At 35.0% G+C, this 16,278-nt stretch overlaps 1 protein-coding gene across 8 annotated transcripts in view; it reads right to left on the bottom strand.

Annotated features, from left to right (window-relative positions):
- Positions 1-16,278, bottom strand: part of LOC143223352 (homeobox protein cut-like 1) — a 403,865-nt gene that overhangs the window by 27,146 nt on the left and 360,441 nt on the right. For all 8 annotated transcript variants that reach the window (XM_076451241.1, XM_076451264.1, XM_076451238.1 and 5 more), the window contains one exon: positions 14,117-14,165. In XM_076451241.1, coding sequence (XP_076307356.1) covers positions 14,117-14,165 — 49 coding nt within the window. The remainder of the gene's footprint in view (positions 1-14,116; positions 14,166-16,278) is intronic.

Raw genomic sequence — 16,278 nt, 5'->3', positions numbered from 1 at the left:
TTATTACCTACGCGACTAAGTCGCCTTTCTGTGCGTTAACGAAACCCGCACAAACTCCCTTGTAATTAAACGATACAATGATTTGGCTAAATGATTACCCAAGGGTAGAGTTACACATGAAAGATTAAGGAAGAACACGTGCGAGTTTAACAAATCCTGGTAACTCGTGTATATTTGTGGACTTCTTATCTTGTGTACCAATCTATTTTATATGTAGGCATACTGTAAAAACTGCAACTGTAAGCACCTTTATTAGTTATTGAATTAATAAGTCCGGAAATAATAAGCACGTGTTCATGTAATTAATATAAGCGATACCACATATAAAAATGTTGTAGAATTGAGTCTATTACAAGGTAATAGACCAAGAGAAGCATTGTAATGGCTCGAAGCAGATACTGATTTTGAAAAGTTTAAGTTTCTACCCTTGTAATGTCCCTAAGTTATTAAGTTTCGCTTTATTTAGTTAATGCAGCTCTAGTAACTGAGTTGAATTTTGGAAAGCTGGCTGCTTTGGATGATAATATGAGATTTATAACGAACAGTAGAATATATACCACGTGTACGTGTCTGTATATATGTATAAGGGATGCATAGTTATACTCATATAAGCTATACACGTGTCGAAGGCATATACGAGGGCTGTTCAAAAAATACGCGGATTGACGTCATAAAACAAAATGTACTTTATTTAGAAGTTACAGGTTTGAGACCCCTTCAAAGTACTCTCCTCCCCAACGCACACACTTATCCCAACGGTGTTTCCACTTGTTGAAACAGTCCTGGTACGCTTCTTTTGTAATGTCCTCCAGCTCCTTCGTCGCATTTGCCTTAATCTCGGGAATCGTCTCAAATCTTTTTCCTTTCAAGGGTCTTTTGAGTTTGGGAACAAGAAAAAATCGCAAGGAGCAAGGTCAGGTGAGTAGGGGAGTGGGGAAGAACAGTGATCGAGTGTTTGGCCAAAAACTCACGAGTTCTGAGGCACAAATTTCGCAGCAACGCGGCGCATCTTCAATTTTTCGGTCAAAATCTCGTAACAAGATCCAAATGATATCCCACACTCTTCAGCAAGCTCCCTGACAGTCAGACGTCGATTTGCCCGCACCAGGGTGTTGATTTTGTCGACGTGTGGGCCGTCCGTTGACGTGGAAGAACGTCCAGGACGCTCATCATCTTCAATGGACTGTCGACCATCCTTAAAACGTTCATGCCACTTGAAACATGCCGTACGCTTTATAGCAACATCACCGTAAGCCGTGTTAAGCATAGCAAAAGTTTCAGTCGCAGATTTTCCAAGTTTAACACAAAATTTCACAGCAAGTCGTTGCTCCTTCAGATCATTCATTCTGAAATCCGCCAAACGAAAAAATCGCACTTCACTTAAAACTGCGTAGCTAATACACAAATAAAGATATCTGCAATCGGGAAATGGCGTCGTAATCAGCTGATCTGTGCGAACCTAGCGACACCAAGCGGATTCCCCTGGAACCAACTGGAGCCGCGCAATTCAAACAGTCCGCGTATTTTTTGAACAGACCTCGTACGTACATGTGGAGAAAGTTTATGAGCATTCATGCATGGAAAGCATTTAGGCACATAATGTTTAGAAGGTGTACACACACTCAAGTCTCAGACGTGTACCAATACTTCATTTGTTCCTTAGTGTTGCTACCAAAAATCTCCCATGGTAACACGATTAATTATTATTGTTACAAAACAGTACAGCTTTTATTTAAGGCATGACAGTGACACAGTTTTAATAACTATATGTTTTAAATCAAATACCCTAAAAATTCAAATCAAGATAAAGATAGGAAAAATAAAAGGAAACTATCACTTAAACGCCAAAAATAAACACATTGAAATATCTCGTGGCTTTAATTCAAAAACAAAGATATAGTAGCATCGAATATACTGCTTTTATTACAAAGTGAGAACGCAGAAATGTGTTCTAAGTCACTTTAACCCTAACTAAACACAAAAGTGCTTTAGCCACTCCTGATCGTAATGTATGAACATAGTTTTCTTTTACTCATCATGATCTTAATGTACAAACATAGTGTTCTTTCACTCATCATGATCTTAATGTACAAACATAGTGTTCTTTCACTCATCATGATCTTAATGTATGAGCATAAAGTGTTCTCTTACACACTCCTGATCTTAAATCAAGTTTTGTTTGAATTTAAGCAAAGCTATACAATAGGCTATCTGTGCTCTCCCAATCACAGATATCGAAACCCGGTTTCTAGGTTGAAAAGCCACAGACATACAGCTGTGCCACTAGGGGGTGGGGACATTCACCTTACACCAAGAAAATAAAAGTGTCTACTAAGTCATTCTTGCTTTAAACAAGAATACAGAAGTGTTTCTCCAGTCACCCAGGAGCTTAATAATATTAAAGTGTTCCTCCAGCCACCCCTGATATTAAGAACACGGAAGTGTTCCTCCTGCCATCCCTGACATTAAGAACACGTAAGCGTTCCTCCAGCCACCCCTGACATTAAGAACACACAAGCTTCTACATAAGACACTCCAACTTTATTTTTTAAAGCCCATTTTATATCAAAACATAAAAGGAAATAAATGATGCTTCTATCACTCGTGACCTTAGGTTGAGAAAATATAAGTTTTATTGCAGTTATTCCAACATCAAAATATAAATACAGTAAATCTAGCAGAAAAATAAGAATATTGACGTACTTTCCCCAATCATTCTAGAATTAAACTGAAAGACTTAGTTCAACAATACAAGATTACTGAATTGAATGTGCGTTCGTATGCAAGACCTTGAGAGAGTCAAATATCACTGTCTAGAACAGACGAAGTTTGGACACTATATTCATTTGCGGATACAGGTTTGATCTGTTGACTGAGAATAAAGTATATTGTAGAGTATCTTCAGTGTGACAGGTTTTGAAACTTACTACACCTTGGTCAAACTTTTCTGAATTAAACTTTCTATTCTCAGGTCTAGGGTCAGTATTTTGGAACAAAAGGTCTTCTTTACAATCTGCTTGACCAGTGTTATAGCAGTGTCATGACACGTGCACCTATCATCCAATGAGTGATCAGTTTTCGTCAGTTTAAGTGTTTCATAAGCATTACATTGGTTATTATTGATTTGCAGCTTGGTGACGACGATTGGGAAAATATTTGGCTATGTAAACTACTATACATACATATATACGTAGTGGAAACTGGTAGGCATATACAATATTCATGGTCCTCTCAGTGGCAAGCAGTATGTCTGCGGATTTAAAACGCTAAAATCCGGATTTCGATACCAGTGGCGGGCAACAGAGCACAGATAGCCCGTTGTGTAGCTTGGTGCTCAGTTCAGAACAGCAAGAGTAATAATAATAATCATGCAGACACTTTTTCCTGCAGCTTATCAATTTCCATTTGGGTTAAAAGAATTTGAACTTGTAATAAAAGACCATGCTTGAGTAAACTCAGGTCACTGAAGGTAGTGAGTCTACGTGAATCATCATGAAAATTGTGAACGCTGTAATCCTAAAATGTACGTAAAATATTTTAAATTAACATGACTCTAAAATTGTCCTCATGCAACGAAAGTGCATTTTATAATAAACAAGCATTTTAAGAATCGTTTAGAGGATAAAGAAATTTCGTAATTCGAGGATAAAGTAAAATATTCTTTATTTTCGATAAGCTTAAGTATCCATGGTACGATCTTATTTACAGTTTACTTCTAATGAGCATACACTTTAACCTTAAAAAAAAAAGAAACATAACTGCTATTCAGCACTGGTCACGTGATAGTTTTCTGTAGACTCACAAGTGTGCAAAAAAACACTACTGTGACAAAAGCTCCCCAACAGAGGGCCACAGTGGAGCCTGGCCTGGCATCCGTGCATTCATTAACTAGTTTAAAAGGATGGAACACTGACAGGGGGTCTCGTTATTTGTACTGCCCCCTGATGGGTAACATCAGTAATGAAGGAAGAAAATGCAATGTAATTTGAAATTACATACGTTAAAAATATAGAAAAAATTTTCTAAAACTTATCAAAGCTGTTATTTAATATAACTCTACTATTATGGTAATTGTATCGTAATGAAAACCACAAAGCTATATTATTACTTATCATCATCACTCTAAGATCGTACTACATCATCAACTTATTATCTCCTTCATGATAATAGTACATTCCTAATCACTCTCAGAACATATCGTTATCTATCTTATTACTCCTTATTAAAATACAGAACAATCTTTGCCACTCAGTCTAAGAACATATCAATATCTATCTCATTACTCCTTTCTAAAATACAGAACAATCTTTATCACTCAGTTTAAGAACATATCAATATCTATCTCATTACTCCTTACTAAAATACAGAACAATCTTTATCACGGGCCTGGCATGGCCTAGCGCGTTAAGGCGTGCGCTTCGTAATCTGAGGGTCGCGGGTTCGCATCCCCGTCGCGCCAAACATGCTCGCCCTTTCAGCCGTGGGGGCGTTATAATGCGACGGTCAATCCCACTATTCGTTGGTAAAAGAGTAGCCCAAGAGTTGGCTGTGGGTGGTGATGACTAGCTGCCTTCCCTCTAGTCTTACACTGCTAAATTAGGGACGGCTAGTACAGATAGCCCTCGAGTTGCTTTGTGCGAAATTGCAAAACAAACATATTTATCACTCATTCTAAGAATATATCAATATATATCTCCTTACTAAAATACGGAACAATCTTTATCACTCAGTTTAAGAACATATCAATATCTATCTCATTACTCCTTACTAAAATACGGAACAATATTTATCACTCATTCTAAGAACATATCAATATCTATCTCATTACTTCTTACTAAAATACGGAACAATATTTATCACTCAGTCTAAGAACATATCATGTCATTATCTATCTTATTACTTACTAATATAAGAAAGTTCATTATTCATCATTTCGTAGAGGTCCCATCATTCCTTTGTATTACTTTTGTTTAATGTTACTCTCATGTCCAGCAGTATATATGTTATAAATACTTAAATACTCATATAGTTGCGCGCGCACACAGAAACCAGAAACAAGACTATATACACTATACACATTGATAAAATACTCCATCTGGCTACCTACAAAGAAATGAATTAACCTGAATATATTAAAGTCTCTACAAAGCTTTCGATCACGTGATTTTGTTATATGTTTGTCCAATTACAAGAAGGAGAAGATAACAAGCCAGGTTGTTATTGGAGCAATTATTTCTTGTCAGACGTTTCCGGCGCATCGCTCACGACGAGCTACCGTGAGATAACTAAGCAACTTCTAAATGTTTTCTTACGTTAACTATATATATATGCTTATGCATGCGCTTGAACGATGCAAGATAAAAATTAAATTAATTATAATTAAACAGTTTTGAAATTGATTATTATCATACATAATTACTCGTTGCGGCATCATATTTTATTGTTCTTGGATGAGAAAATTTCAAACGTATTTCTATAGGTATATGCGTGATTAAATAATTATATATCAATACACGCCAACTCAAAGTGACGTGTCTCAAATAATACGTAAAACGTACTTAAACAGAGCTGGAATTCGGCTTGGCCGCTTAGGGCTAAGTCAAACTTTCGGTACTGTCTTACAGTCTAAAAACCGAATTGAACAAACCCTTTTATTTGATTATTATTATTATTTTTAATGCTGGTTACGTATGCGTAAAGTAATGAACAGAAATATCTAGTCAAACTGATAAAAATCACGGATATTTAATCTTCCCTTACACAATACATTGTGACGAACGTCCTTATTATACATATCATAAGAACGAAATATTACACGATTCCGTAACAGGACTAGACCGAGTTCGCTGAGAAAGGTATAACACCGTAGATTGCTTCTGTAATTTAGTAATAATATAAAATCGTGATATTGTATGTTTTCTTTCACATTACTAATTCATTGTAAAAGCAATATAACAAGTTCTTTTACTGATATTAAAATATGGTTATTTGCCACATCGATACACAATATGGTTAGAAAATTTCAAAGGGAAAATAATAATTATTAGTAGCTGATGTAACTGCAACTTACGATCAAGGATTCTATGAATTGAACAGTGAAATGATCTTTTTTTTTCAGAATTGATTTTCAAAGAAATTGCAAACCGGAAAATGTACAGTTTCTAGAACAGCATACAATCATAGAGTCGGACTGTTGGATAAAAGATGTATTTAATAAAAGTAACATGAAATGAGAAAAAAGAGAGATATACAACAAATAAATTCAAGTTCAAAACTTCGTTTGAGTTGGGCCCCGGAATGGCCAGGTAGTTAGGTGCTCGATTCGTAGTCTGAAGATCGCGGATTCGAATCCCCGTCACACTAATTATGCTCGATCCTTCAGCCGTGAAGCATTATAAATCAACGGTTAATTCCACCATTCGCTGGTAAAAGAGTAGCCCAAGAGTTGGCGGTAGGTGGTGATTACTAGCTGCCTTCCCTCTAGTCTTACACCGCTAAATTAGGGACGGCTAGCGCAGACAGCCCTCGTGTAGCTTTGCGCGAAATTCAAAACAAACAGTTTGCGTAGGAAGAGTGACGAAGTAATAAATCAGTGACATCATAAAATGTTTCATAGAAGCTTTTGACCAATTGTAATCCCGATAAGTTTTATTCCGTTATCTACCAGACATATATCATAGTAACCGATATATACATAATTTGGTTATATTTATTTCGTGCTGTATAAGTTGTTCATGTATGATTTTGTAATGTTATTTTATCTTTTAGTTCTATATAATAACCAAATAAAAATTAGAAGTGCGCTCTTAAAAATTATGGCTAAATAGGAATAATAAAAAATCGTTTTTCTCGAAACTGAAACATAAGATTTGAGAATTTAAAAACTGAAAGAAGTTTTCAAAAGTATCACCAAATTTACACCACTCGACCAGTCAGTTCTTCGACAGTTACGTATAGGCTCTTTTCTTCGATTTTTTCATCCATATTATTTAAGGTGTCTTAGAGCAAAGTATTTACAACACAAGTTGTGGTATTCGTTTGACCCACTTTAAGACCATGAAAATGTAAGTTGTTATAAATAACTACTCACGCAAAAAGTACGTAATGGAAGGTCAGCAAGAACTGATATGTGATGGTTGTATAACTGAGTTTGTTTGGTGTGACGGGGATTCAAACCCGCGACCTTGATATTGCGAGTCTAGCACTCTAACCATCTGGCCATGCCGGGTCTTACTTCACTTGACATAGCACTCGCTAGTTGACTGAGAAATGTGTGCTTTCTTATAACAAAGCCACATTGGGCTATCTGCTGAGTCCACCGAGGGGAATCGAACCCCTGATTCTAGCGTAAATCCGAGGACTTACCGTTATACCAGCGGGGAACTGATTGAGAAGTATTGGTTTTGATCGGATATGCAAAACTGTATTCCTAAAAGTCTGTTGCCAGCCAATGGCTGATCCTTTACCATGAGAAAATAACTGAAGGTATTATGGGAGTAGTTTGAAGTGGTACAAGTACTGGGTTCGATCCCTGGAGATAGAAACAGTTCATTCTAACTCATTAGGATAATGTACAAGTTATACTAAAGATATGGAAGATTTCTTTCAATGTTGTAATGCCAGGTTTGTTTTTTTATTTTTATCAAAATACAGAAATATGTCAAACTTTAAACAAAATATACCAAGACAATCACATTTACGTTTAATAGTTTAATACGCCAGTTAAGTTATTTATTGATTGGGTGAGCCGTTGATTAGCTGTTATCAAGCTGGATTGAGGATCCGGGATCCAAAGTTCGCGTTCCTTTGCCGAAATAGTTACCCTCCTCACTTTAAGACAATGCATGAGGTGGCTAATTTGTCAGACCTTGAATTCCAGATAATCGCAAAATCGCATCCGACAGTTTGAAAGCATAAGTGCGTTAAATACCAATAACCGATTAGAAGAGCATAACAGTTGGTGGTTAATATTGTCGACAAGCTTCCTTCCCTCTAATATATCAATTCAAAATTAGGAGTAGCTTGCGTAGCTAATTCTTGTTTCGTTTTGCACGAATATTCCACACCAGCCGAACTTTATTTACAGCTTGTTTTATCAACAGATTTTGATAGCCAATGAACAAGCTGTTGCTTGTTCAGGGTGTGGACAAAAAATGGCCACCTTGAAAATTTTGTTAATTTGTTATATTTTTTATTAGATAACAGAAAAATATGTAAAACCACAAGTTTTTGAAACGTACTCAAATTCTAATTTTTAACACTGGCTTTCGTTAATACCTGAACTTTTCATGACTTTAGTTAAATATTCTCATAAAAAGTGTTGTGCACCTGCTGTAATTACTTAGATCTTCTTGTTCCAATTAGCCTATTAAATGCTATTGCGCAATCGTTAAAAGATATCTTAGAAATAAGAGAACTGACGTTATGGAGTGGCCAGGTCAATCGCCTGATTTCAATCATATTGAAAATTTGTGGGTTGAGTTAAACCGAGTAAAGAAAGATCGCAAGCCAAACACGGAAGACGAACTTTTTAAAGTACTCAAAGAAGGATGGCAATCAATGACTCAGTGAAAACATGCCACGTCCATGTGAAGCAGTATCGAAATACAAGGAAATGTCAATTAAATATTAACTTGTGAAATTGGTTTGTGTTATTTTGAGTTTAATTTTTATGTTGGATTATTGCATATAAATTTGTTTAACCGCCAGTATATTATAAGGATAACACGCTATAAAATATTAATATGCAATATAACTCAACTACACAACCTTACATTTAATATATTAATAGTGCTAAATCGTAAGGCTTAGCGAACACATTGTACGTGTTTATATGGAGCAGTATTTACACAGTGAAAATAAATAAAATACAGTACTGGTATGTCAAAGTCACTAAGAATACCAGCCCTCGTCCCTAATTTGGATTTAATGACTAGAGGGAAAGTCTTCAATTAGCAGCTTCATATATCAAGCACTATCCACGCTAAGGGATCGATTGCCACTTTTACATACATACCTTAAGTGCAGATAATATTAAAAGAAGTTTGGTTTTTTTTGGAATTTCGTACAAAGCTACTCGAGGGCTATCTGTGCTAGCCGTCCCTAATTTAGCAGTGTAAGACTAGAGGGAAGGCAGCTAGTCATCACCACCCACCGCCAACTCTTGGGCTACTCTTTTACCAACGAATAGTGGGATTGACCATCACATTATAACGCCCCCACGGCTGGGAGGGCGAGCATGTTTGGCGCGACTCGGGCGCGAACCCGCGACCCTCAGATTACGAAGCGCACGCCTTAACGCGCTAGGCCATGCCAGGCCCAATATTAAAAGAAAATTTTTGTTTGAAGTTAAGAACAACACTATACAACGGGTATCGAAACTCACTTCCTAGCGTTGTAAGTCCACAGACGTGGCAGGAGGGGAGCAAATGTTAAACTTTCTTCGTTTCTTTTTGTCTGTTTTGTTTGTTAAACACAAACTACACAATTAGTTATCTGTACTGCGCCCACTACGGGTATAAAATAAAACAAAACATAGATACTAATATATCTCAGAACGACGTCCACCTGCAACGCCCCCTACAATCCGGTACCCGTTCATACTCTCGTCCCTAAGACACGTGTCCGTTAACGGTCAAATTCAAACACTCTCTCTTTCTTGACCTGAAGATGACTTAGGAAGGTCGAAATGTTTTTTCTCCCCTTATCAGTAAAAGTGTTAACACCATACCAGCCGTTCTGATATATATTTTTATTTCAGGTGGGCTTCTCGTCATCAAGAAAGAAAACAAAGATACCACCATGCATCGTTTATTTCAAAACTTTTTACTTTTTAATGCATAAAAGCGTGTAAAAATTATTTGTGCACGTGATAGCTATTACAACATAACTTGATGCAATGATCTACATTTCAATCCTACAGTAAGTAAGCAGTAAATTTACGGAACTATAACAAAAGTCCGGGGTTCAATTCTATGCAGCGTAGATAATTCATTTTGTAGCTTCTCGTTAAAATCATAATGACAACTCAACAGTTGAACAGGAAAAGGCCGTAAATAAATGAATAAAATGCTCGACTCGCAATCTGAATGTCGCGGGTTCGAATCCATACCACACCAAAAAAACTCACCCTTTAAGCTGTGGAGGCATTGTAGTATTACTGTCAATCTACTATTCCTTGGTAAAAGAGTGCCTCAACGGATGGAGCAGTGGCGGTGGGTGGTAATGACTGGTTATCTTCCTTCTAGTCTTACACTGCTACATCTAAATCATGTACGCCTAGCACAAATAGCTCTCGTGCAGTTTGCGCGAAATATAAAACAAAACAAAAAATAAAATAATGGAAGTAGAAAAAATTAATTTTTCCATGGAATGGGAAAATAATCAGAACCATAATTAAAATTATCGTCCTAAATGAGAAGCACTGCCTTGATTTAAGTATTCACTAAATGTAAGGCCCGGCATGGCCAGGTGGGTTAAAGCGTTCGACTCGTAATCCGAGGGTCTAATCCCCGTCGCACCAAACATGCTCGCCCTTTCAGCCGCGGGGGCGTTATAATGTTACGATCAATCCCACTATTCGTTGGTAAAAGAGTAGTCCTAGAGTTGGCGGTGGGTGGTGACGACTAGTTGCCTCACCTCTGGTCTTACACTGCTAAATTAGGGACGGCTAGCGCAGATAGCCCTCGTGTAGCTTTGCGCGATATTCAAATACCAAATACTATTAAACGTAAATATAAATTATTATTTTTTATATTTCCATCACTTTTTTATAAATTTCCACTACTTTTTTATCAAACGTATAGCACAGCGTCTGTCGACTCACACCGGATTTCTATATGTGTGATGGTCCATTGTGTAGCTTTCTGCTTAATTCCAGACAAACAAACAAAACATTCTGAAAATATATATATACAAACAATTGTTACATTATTGACGTAAATACTCATTTTTAATCAACAATCGTTGTTAATTCAGAAAAAAGTTCCACACTTCTTTCCTCTAAAAAGAAAAAAAAAAGTAAGTGTGCATATGGGTTCACGGCCTGTAATAAAAATCTCCATCTGACAGTTTTAGCACAATTGAATTTAAGTTTTATGTATTTTTCTGTTTATCAAATAATAATTACAGATAGGGCGTTGTTCACTTGACAAACCAACTCTATTCTGCTTTAAGAAAATATTTGACCATTGATTAGAATCGTCAGATATTATGAATTTAAGGTTTGGTCACTCCAAACTTTTCCTCTTTTAACTAGTGGGAAGACGAAATTTCAAATTTTTAGATTTATTCTGTTAATTACATATAAAGAGGTAGATATATACCTCTAGATATAATAGAGAAGCCTTATAAAAAAATACAAATATGTCATTCGTTGTGTGTGTGTGTGTGCATGTTTTCTTATAGCAAAGTAACTTAGAGCTAGCTGCTGAGTCCACTATTCATTTTATTTACTGTTTCTACTCTTCAGTGTTAGAAGTTGGCGTAGCGATCCAAATTAAAACCTAGCGTAATTGAACTAAACAATAAGCTGTATAAAACATTTTTATTTATTATTAAGCGATATGTAAAAAGAAAAAAAAATAAACAAAAGTCTACATGATATGATAGTGACCATCGATTGGCCATCTGGTGCCATGTAATTGACTCATAAAGTTCAAAAATTTGCATTAACGTGAACAGTTTTCTTTTGCTTTAAGGATTGGTTTGTTAGCCTAAAATGTCTATCCTTTTATACCATATATTAATAGTCCCAGGTGGATAAAACACTCGACTCGTAATTTGAGGGTCGCAGGTTTAAATCCCCGTCACACCAAATATGCTCGCCCTTTCAGCCGTGGGGCGTTATAATGTGACGATCAATCCCAATATTCGTTGGTAAAAGAGTAGCCCAAGAGTTGGCGGTGGGTGGTGATGACTAGCTGCCTTCCCTTTAGTCTTACACTGCTGAATTAGGGACGGCTAGCCCAGATAGCCCTCGAGTAGCTTTGCGCTAAATTCAAAACAAAACAAACCAATTATTAGTCTATAATAGAATTTTAACATTTGTTTTTTATTAGGTATGCTAAAAATTTGGGGCAAGAAGTGTAGCAGGCCGTCTATGCTTCACCGTTTTTAAACGCTATTAATTATGCATTTATAATCAGAATATCTTTACTTCAAGAGATCTTTCTCTTTTCCCCGTGTAAACACGTTTTGTAAGAAAAATGCTTCAATATGGTTTTCAATAAACTTTACTAATCTTAAAATAGATTGTCATTAACTTCTGTAGATCAGAAAAACAAAACATTTATTAGTATATCTGATTTGATATAGCATTTTAACTGTATATATTAAAAAATCATAAAACCAAAACTTATCATGATTAGAATGTATTGTGCCATCAGCTAAATACCATCGTTTCTGGGGATATTTTAAACCGTAAATCCCAATAATACTGATAAGGTCCAGCCAGGTTAGTGTAAAATTTATATGATAAACTATTAATGCAAAGAAATTATGACAATAAAAATATATAATATAAAGATAAACATAAATAAAAGATAATATATATACTATATAAGTAAGTTAAAGTAACTAATTCTTAGATATTGAAGATATTTCTATAAAGACACATGTAAAACAAACAATGGCATGAAAGCTGTACATCATAACACGTGCAAGATTCATAACAATACCACTTAGAAATATTTCATTATCTTGTTCCTAGCATGACAACGAAAAACCAGCAAACAAACGCGTTAGGACAGAATTGTATATAAACTTCTAATACGTTCATACATTGTTTTCGCTTAAATACATTAGTTACTCCAACTGGAGTTTACTAATTAAGTTCCACTCAACCTCTGAATTTTACTTAAGATAATTAATTATACTTTAGAGCTTTTGGTAGTTATATATATATTGATTTAAAAAACGGAAATGCCATTAATAGGTTCTTTGGTGTCTATAATCTATGCTTATGTTGAAAATCTTTAGTAACAACTACCATTACATTTGCCCTAATGGAGAGTTCTAGAAGCCACCACAGATGCACATCCCATTAAATCCTTGGTAGCCATCATCCAAGCAGATACCTCTAGGAATAACTCTAGAAGTCACCATAGATGCACATCCCATTAAATCCTTAGTAGCCATCACCTAGACATATGCTCTTAAGAAGAACTCGAAAAGCCACCACAGCTGCACATCCCATTCAGAAGATATTTAGAAATTTTCACAACGGCAACCGTTAAGCATTTGGATCATGAGAAGAGCAAACTGGTAAAGCCACTAGAAATATTTCTAGAGAGGTAATTTCAAAACAACAACAAACAAGGGTCTCTAACTTTGAACTTCCAACTGACAGTTTCGAGTAGTGATGTGTATACTTAATCTTCAAGTTTCACACTTATTAAATTCACACATAAGTTTGTTATTTACACACTTACTCTTGATGCAACATCCTTGGAAAAGGAAAACCTCAACTACATTTTACACATTCCAATCTACTGTAAAATTGCTTTCAACTATCACTTATTTAATCAATGATGTCGAGAAAACCCACTTGTAGAGAAATATATCGTCGTGAACCTGACGATGACAGAAGAAGGTCGAAACGTTGTTCGCTCTTCTATGTAAAATATTTTCTCAACCCAAACGAGCCGTTTTTGCATATATATATCACTTGTTTACTTGTAAAACTGAGTTTTATAATCACTCGTTTTCTAATTTTAAAGTGTAGGGAAGTTTGTTTCAAACCAAAGTCACATTGGGTTATCTGGTATGCCACCGCGGGGAATGGAACCCTAGATTTTAGTGTTGTAAATCCGTTTTCTCACCAGAGGACATAAGGTGTAAGGTAAAATTATTTTGTCACTGTTGAAAAAAAACAAAAAAACGTTTTGTTTACAGATCTTAATATGCAGTATCTCTGGCCGTATTTGTACGAATACATTCCTTGAAATCTTCTAAATATAACGAAAACATATGCGAACCATAGTGTACATGCATATTCGGAGTATATTTTAATATGAGAAAATCTCTTGTAGACCTTTTTAATAACCTAAATAACTTATATTTTTTAATGCAAGCATTTATATTGTTTAGTATTCACAAACAAAATCACAAGTTTTACCTGATTGGCTCGTTCTAAATCATTCAAGAAAACTTCCATTTCGTCCGACCTAAACAAAATAAAATAAATGTGACACATGTGCATAACGAAATTGTTACTGAAGTGAAACACGGCACAAAATTTTATTGAAGCCATATCTGTAATTTTATCGAACATTATATGTATGTGCGTGTGTGTTGTTCCGCATGATACTTCATCCCGTATACACAACCAGCTTTTGTGTTTTCAAACAAATAAAAAATGTATTCACATAACAACTTATCAGAGTGAAAAGGGAACACGATCCTTTTGAATACGTGCTTCTGATAACAAAAAAAGATCCTTTTTAACAGGTGTTTGTTGATAAAAACTGATAATTTTGAACACTTGTTTTTGATAAAAGTTTTCATTTTGAATAATCGTTTTTTTATAAAAAGTGATCACTTTGAATACTCGTTTGTTTTTTTATAAAGAGTTATAATTTTGAACACTCGTTTTTGATAAAAAGCGATAATTTTGAATACTCGTGGTTTGATAAGAAGTAAATGGATATGGATGAGAATTTGTGTTTGAACTTTACACCGTACCACATGACTCTAAAGATTATTAATTTGTGTTGGATGTTTGAACTTTACACCGTACCACATGACTCTAAAGATTATTAATTTGTGTTGGATGTTTGAACTTTACACCGTACCACATGACTCTAAAGATTATTAATTTGTGTTCGATGTTTGAACTTTACACCGTACCACATGACTCTAAAGATTATTAATTTGTGTAATCAGAAACACTGGTATACATTTAGTTGTTTTATTTTCGAGAAAATATTATTTGTCTTAGTTGTAAAAACAAAACATGGTATAGATGTCATTTAAATAAGTTACAATAGACATCCAAGTTGTGACTACTTATGATTGTACTGTTAATTTCATTTTTACATTTTTCATTCTGATGTTTTATATTTAATCCTTCATTGCTATAGAAATTGTCATATATATCATTACTGGATCTATATTCCTTATATTTAAAATGTCCATTTTTATTGCAGAACTTTATTGATACATGTGCATCTAGTATATATACTTGTATACGTACATTAACACGCAAACCATAAATTCGTATGAAAACTGCAGGAGTTGGGAGGGGAAACCTAATAAATATTCAGAAATCTATCTATTTATATTTTAGTACAGTCGCTTTCAAAAGAGACATGTATTTATATATCTATGTAAATTTATATATCTATGTAAATTTATATATCTATCTATATATATATATATATACAAATACGTTATCTATATCATATAGATATACAAATACGTTATCTACATCATAAATATATACAAATACGTTATCTACATCATATAGATATACAAATACATGTTATGTATATCATATAGATATATAAATACATGTCTCTTTTGAAAGCGACTGTACTAAAATATAAATAGATTTCTGAATATTTATTCAGATTAACATGTTGTTTGTAATATATATGATGTAGATATCATGTATTTGTATACCGATGATATAGATAATATGTACATACTATTGAACCAAAACAATTCGTTACATTGTGCAATATATATCATAAATTCTACTTATCTGTTACTACCTTCACTGTTTTATGAACGCTGAAAAAGACTGAAGTAAAATTCCCCATCCTTTTCACACTAGGAAATAGAACATCTTAAAAATGGAATGTTTTTTCTGGCTACCAAACATGCGGTTTCTAACTACATCAAGCCACACTGACATATTGTACTTTGGTTTTATCTTTTCTATACTGATTCAAGTTGTGTGTGAAATTATCTGTTTCTCTGCAAGCTCCTTCCACACTTTTGGAGCTAGCAGGACGAAATTTAGCAGATATGGGGAAGCCTGGGAGATTTCCTCATCTGAAAAGTACCAGGAAGGCCATTTAGACATGATGGGAGTCTAGGAGTAGATGTTAAGGGTCGCTGAACCTGAATTTGTCATCAGAGTTTGTGTTCCTGGATTCCTTGGGGATCACGAGAAAAATCATGTATGAAAGTGTGCTCATTGCTCATACCCCACACTCATGAGCTAGCAGACGATACTAGGCACGTGTTCAAGTACCATGCGGGAGTGTTCTAACAGTTGTTGTTGTTTTTTTAGGGGTAGAGTACGGATTTCCATGGGGTAGCTACAAAAGTAAT

This window comes from Tachypleus tridentatus, chromosome 1 (genome assembly GCF_004210375.1).
Source record: "Tachypleus tridentatus isolate NWPU-2018 chromosome 1, ASM421037v1, whole genome shotgun sequence".
Lineage (NCBI taxonomy): Eukaryota > Metazoa > Arthropoda > Merostomata > Xiphosura > Limulidae > Tachypleus > Tachypleus tridentatus.
Note: the sequence above shows the minus strand (reverse complement) of the source record. Positions and strands in the feature narration are given on the sequence as shown.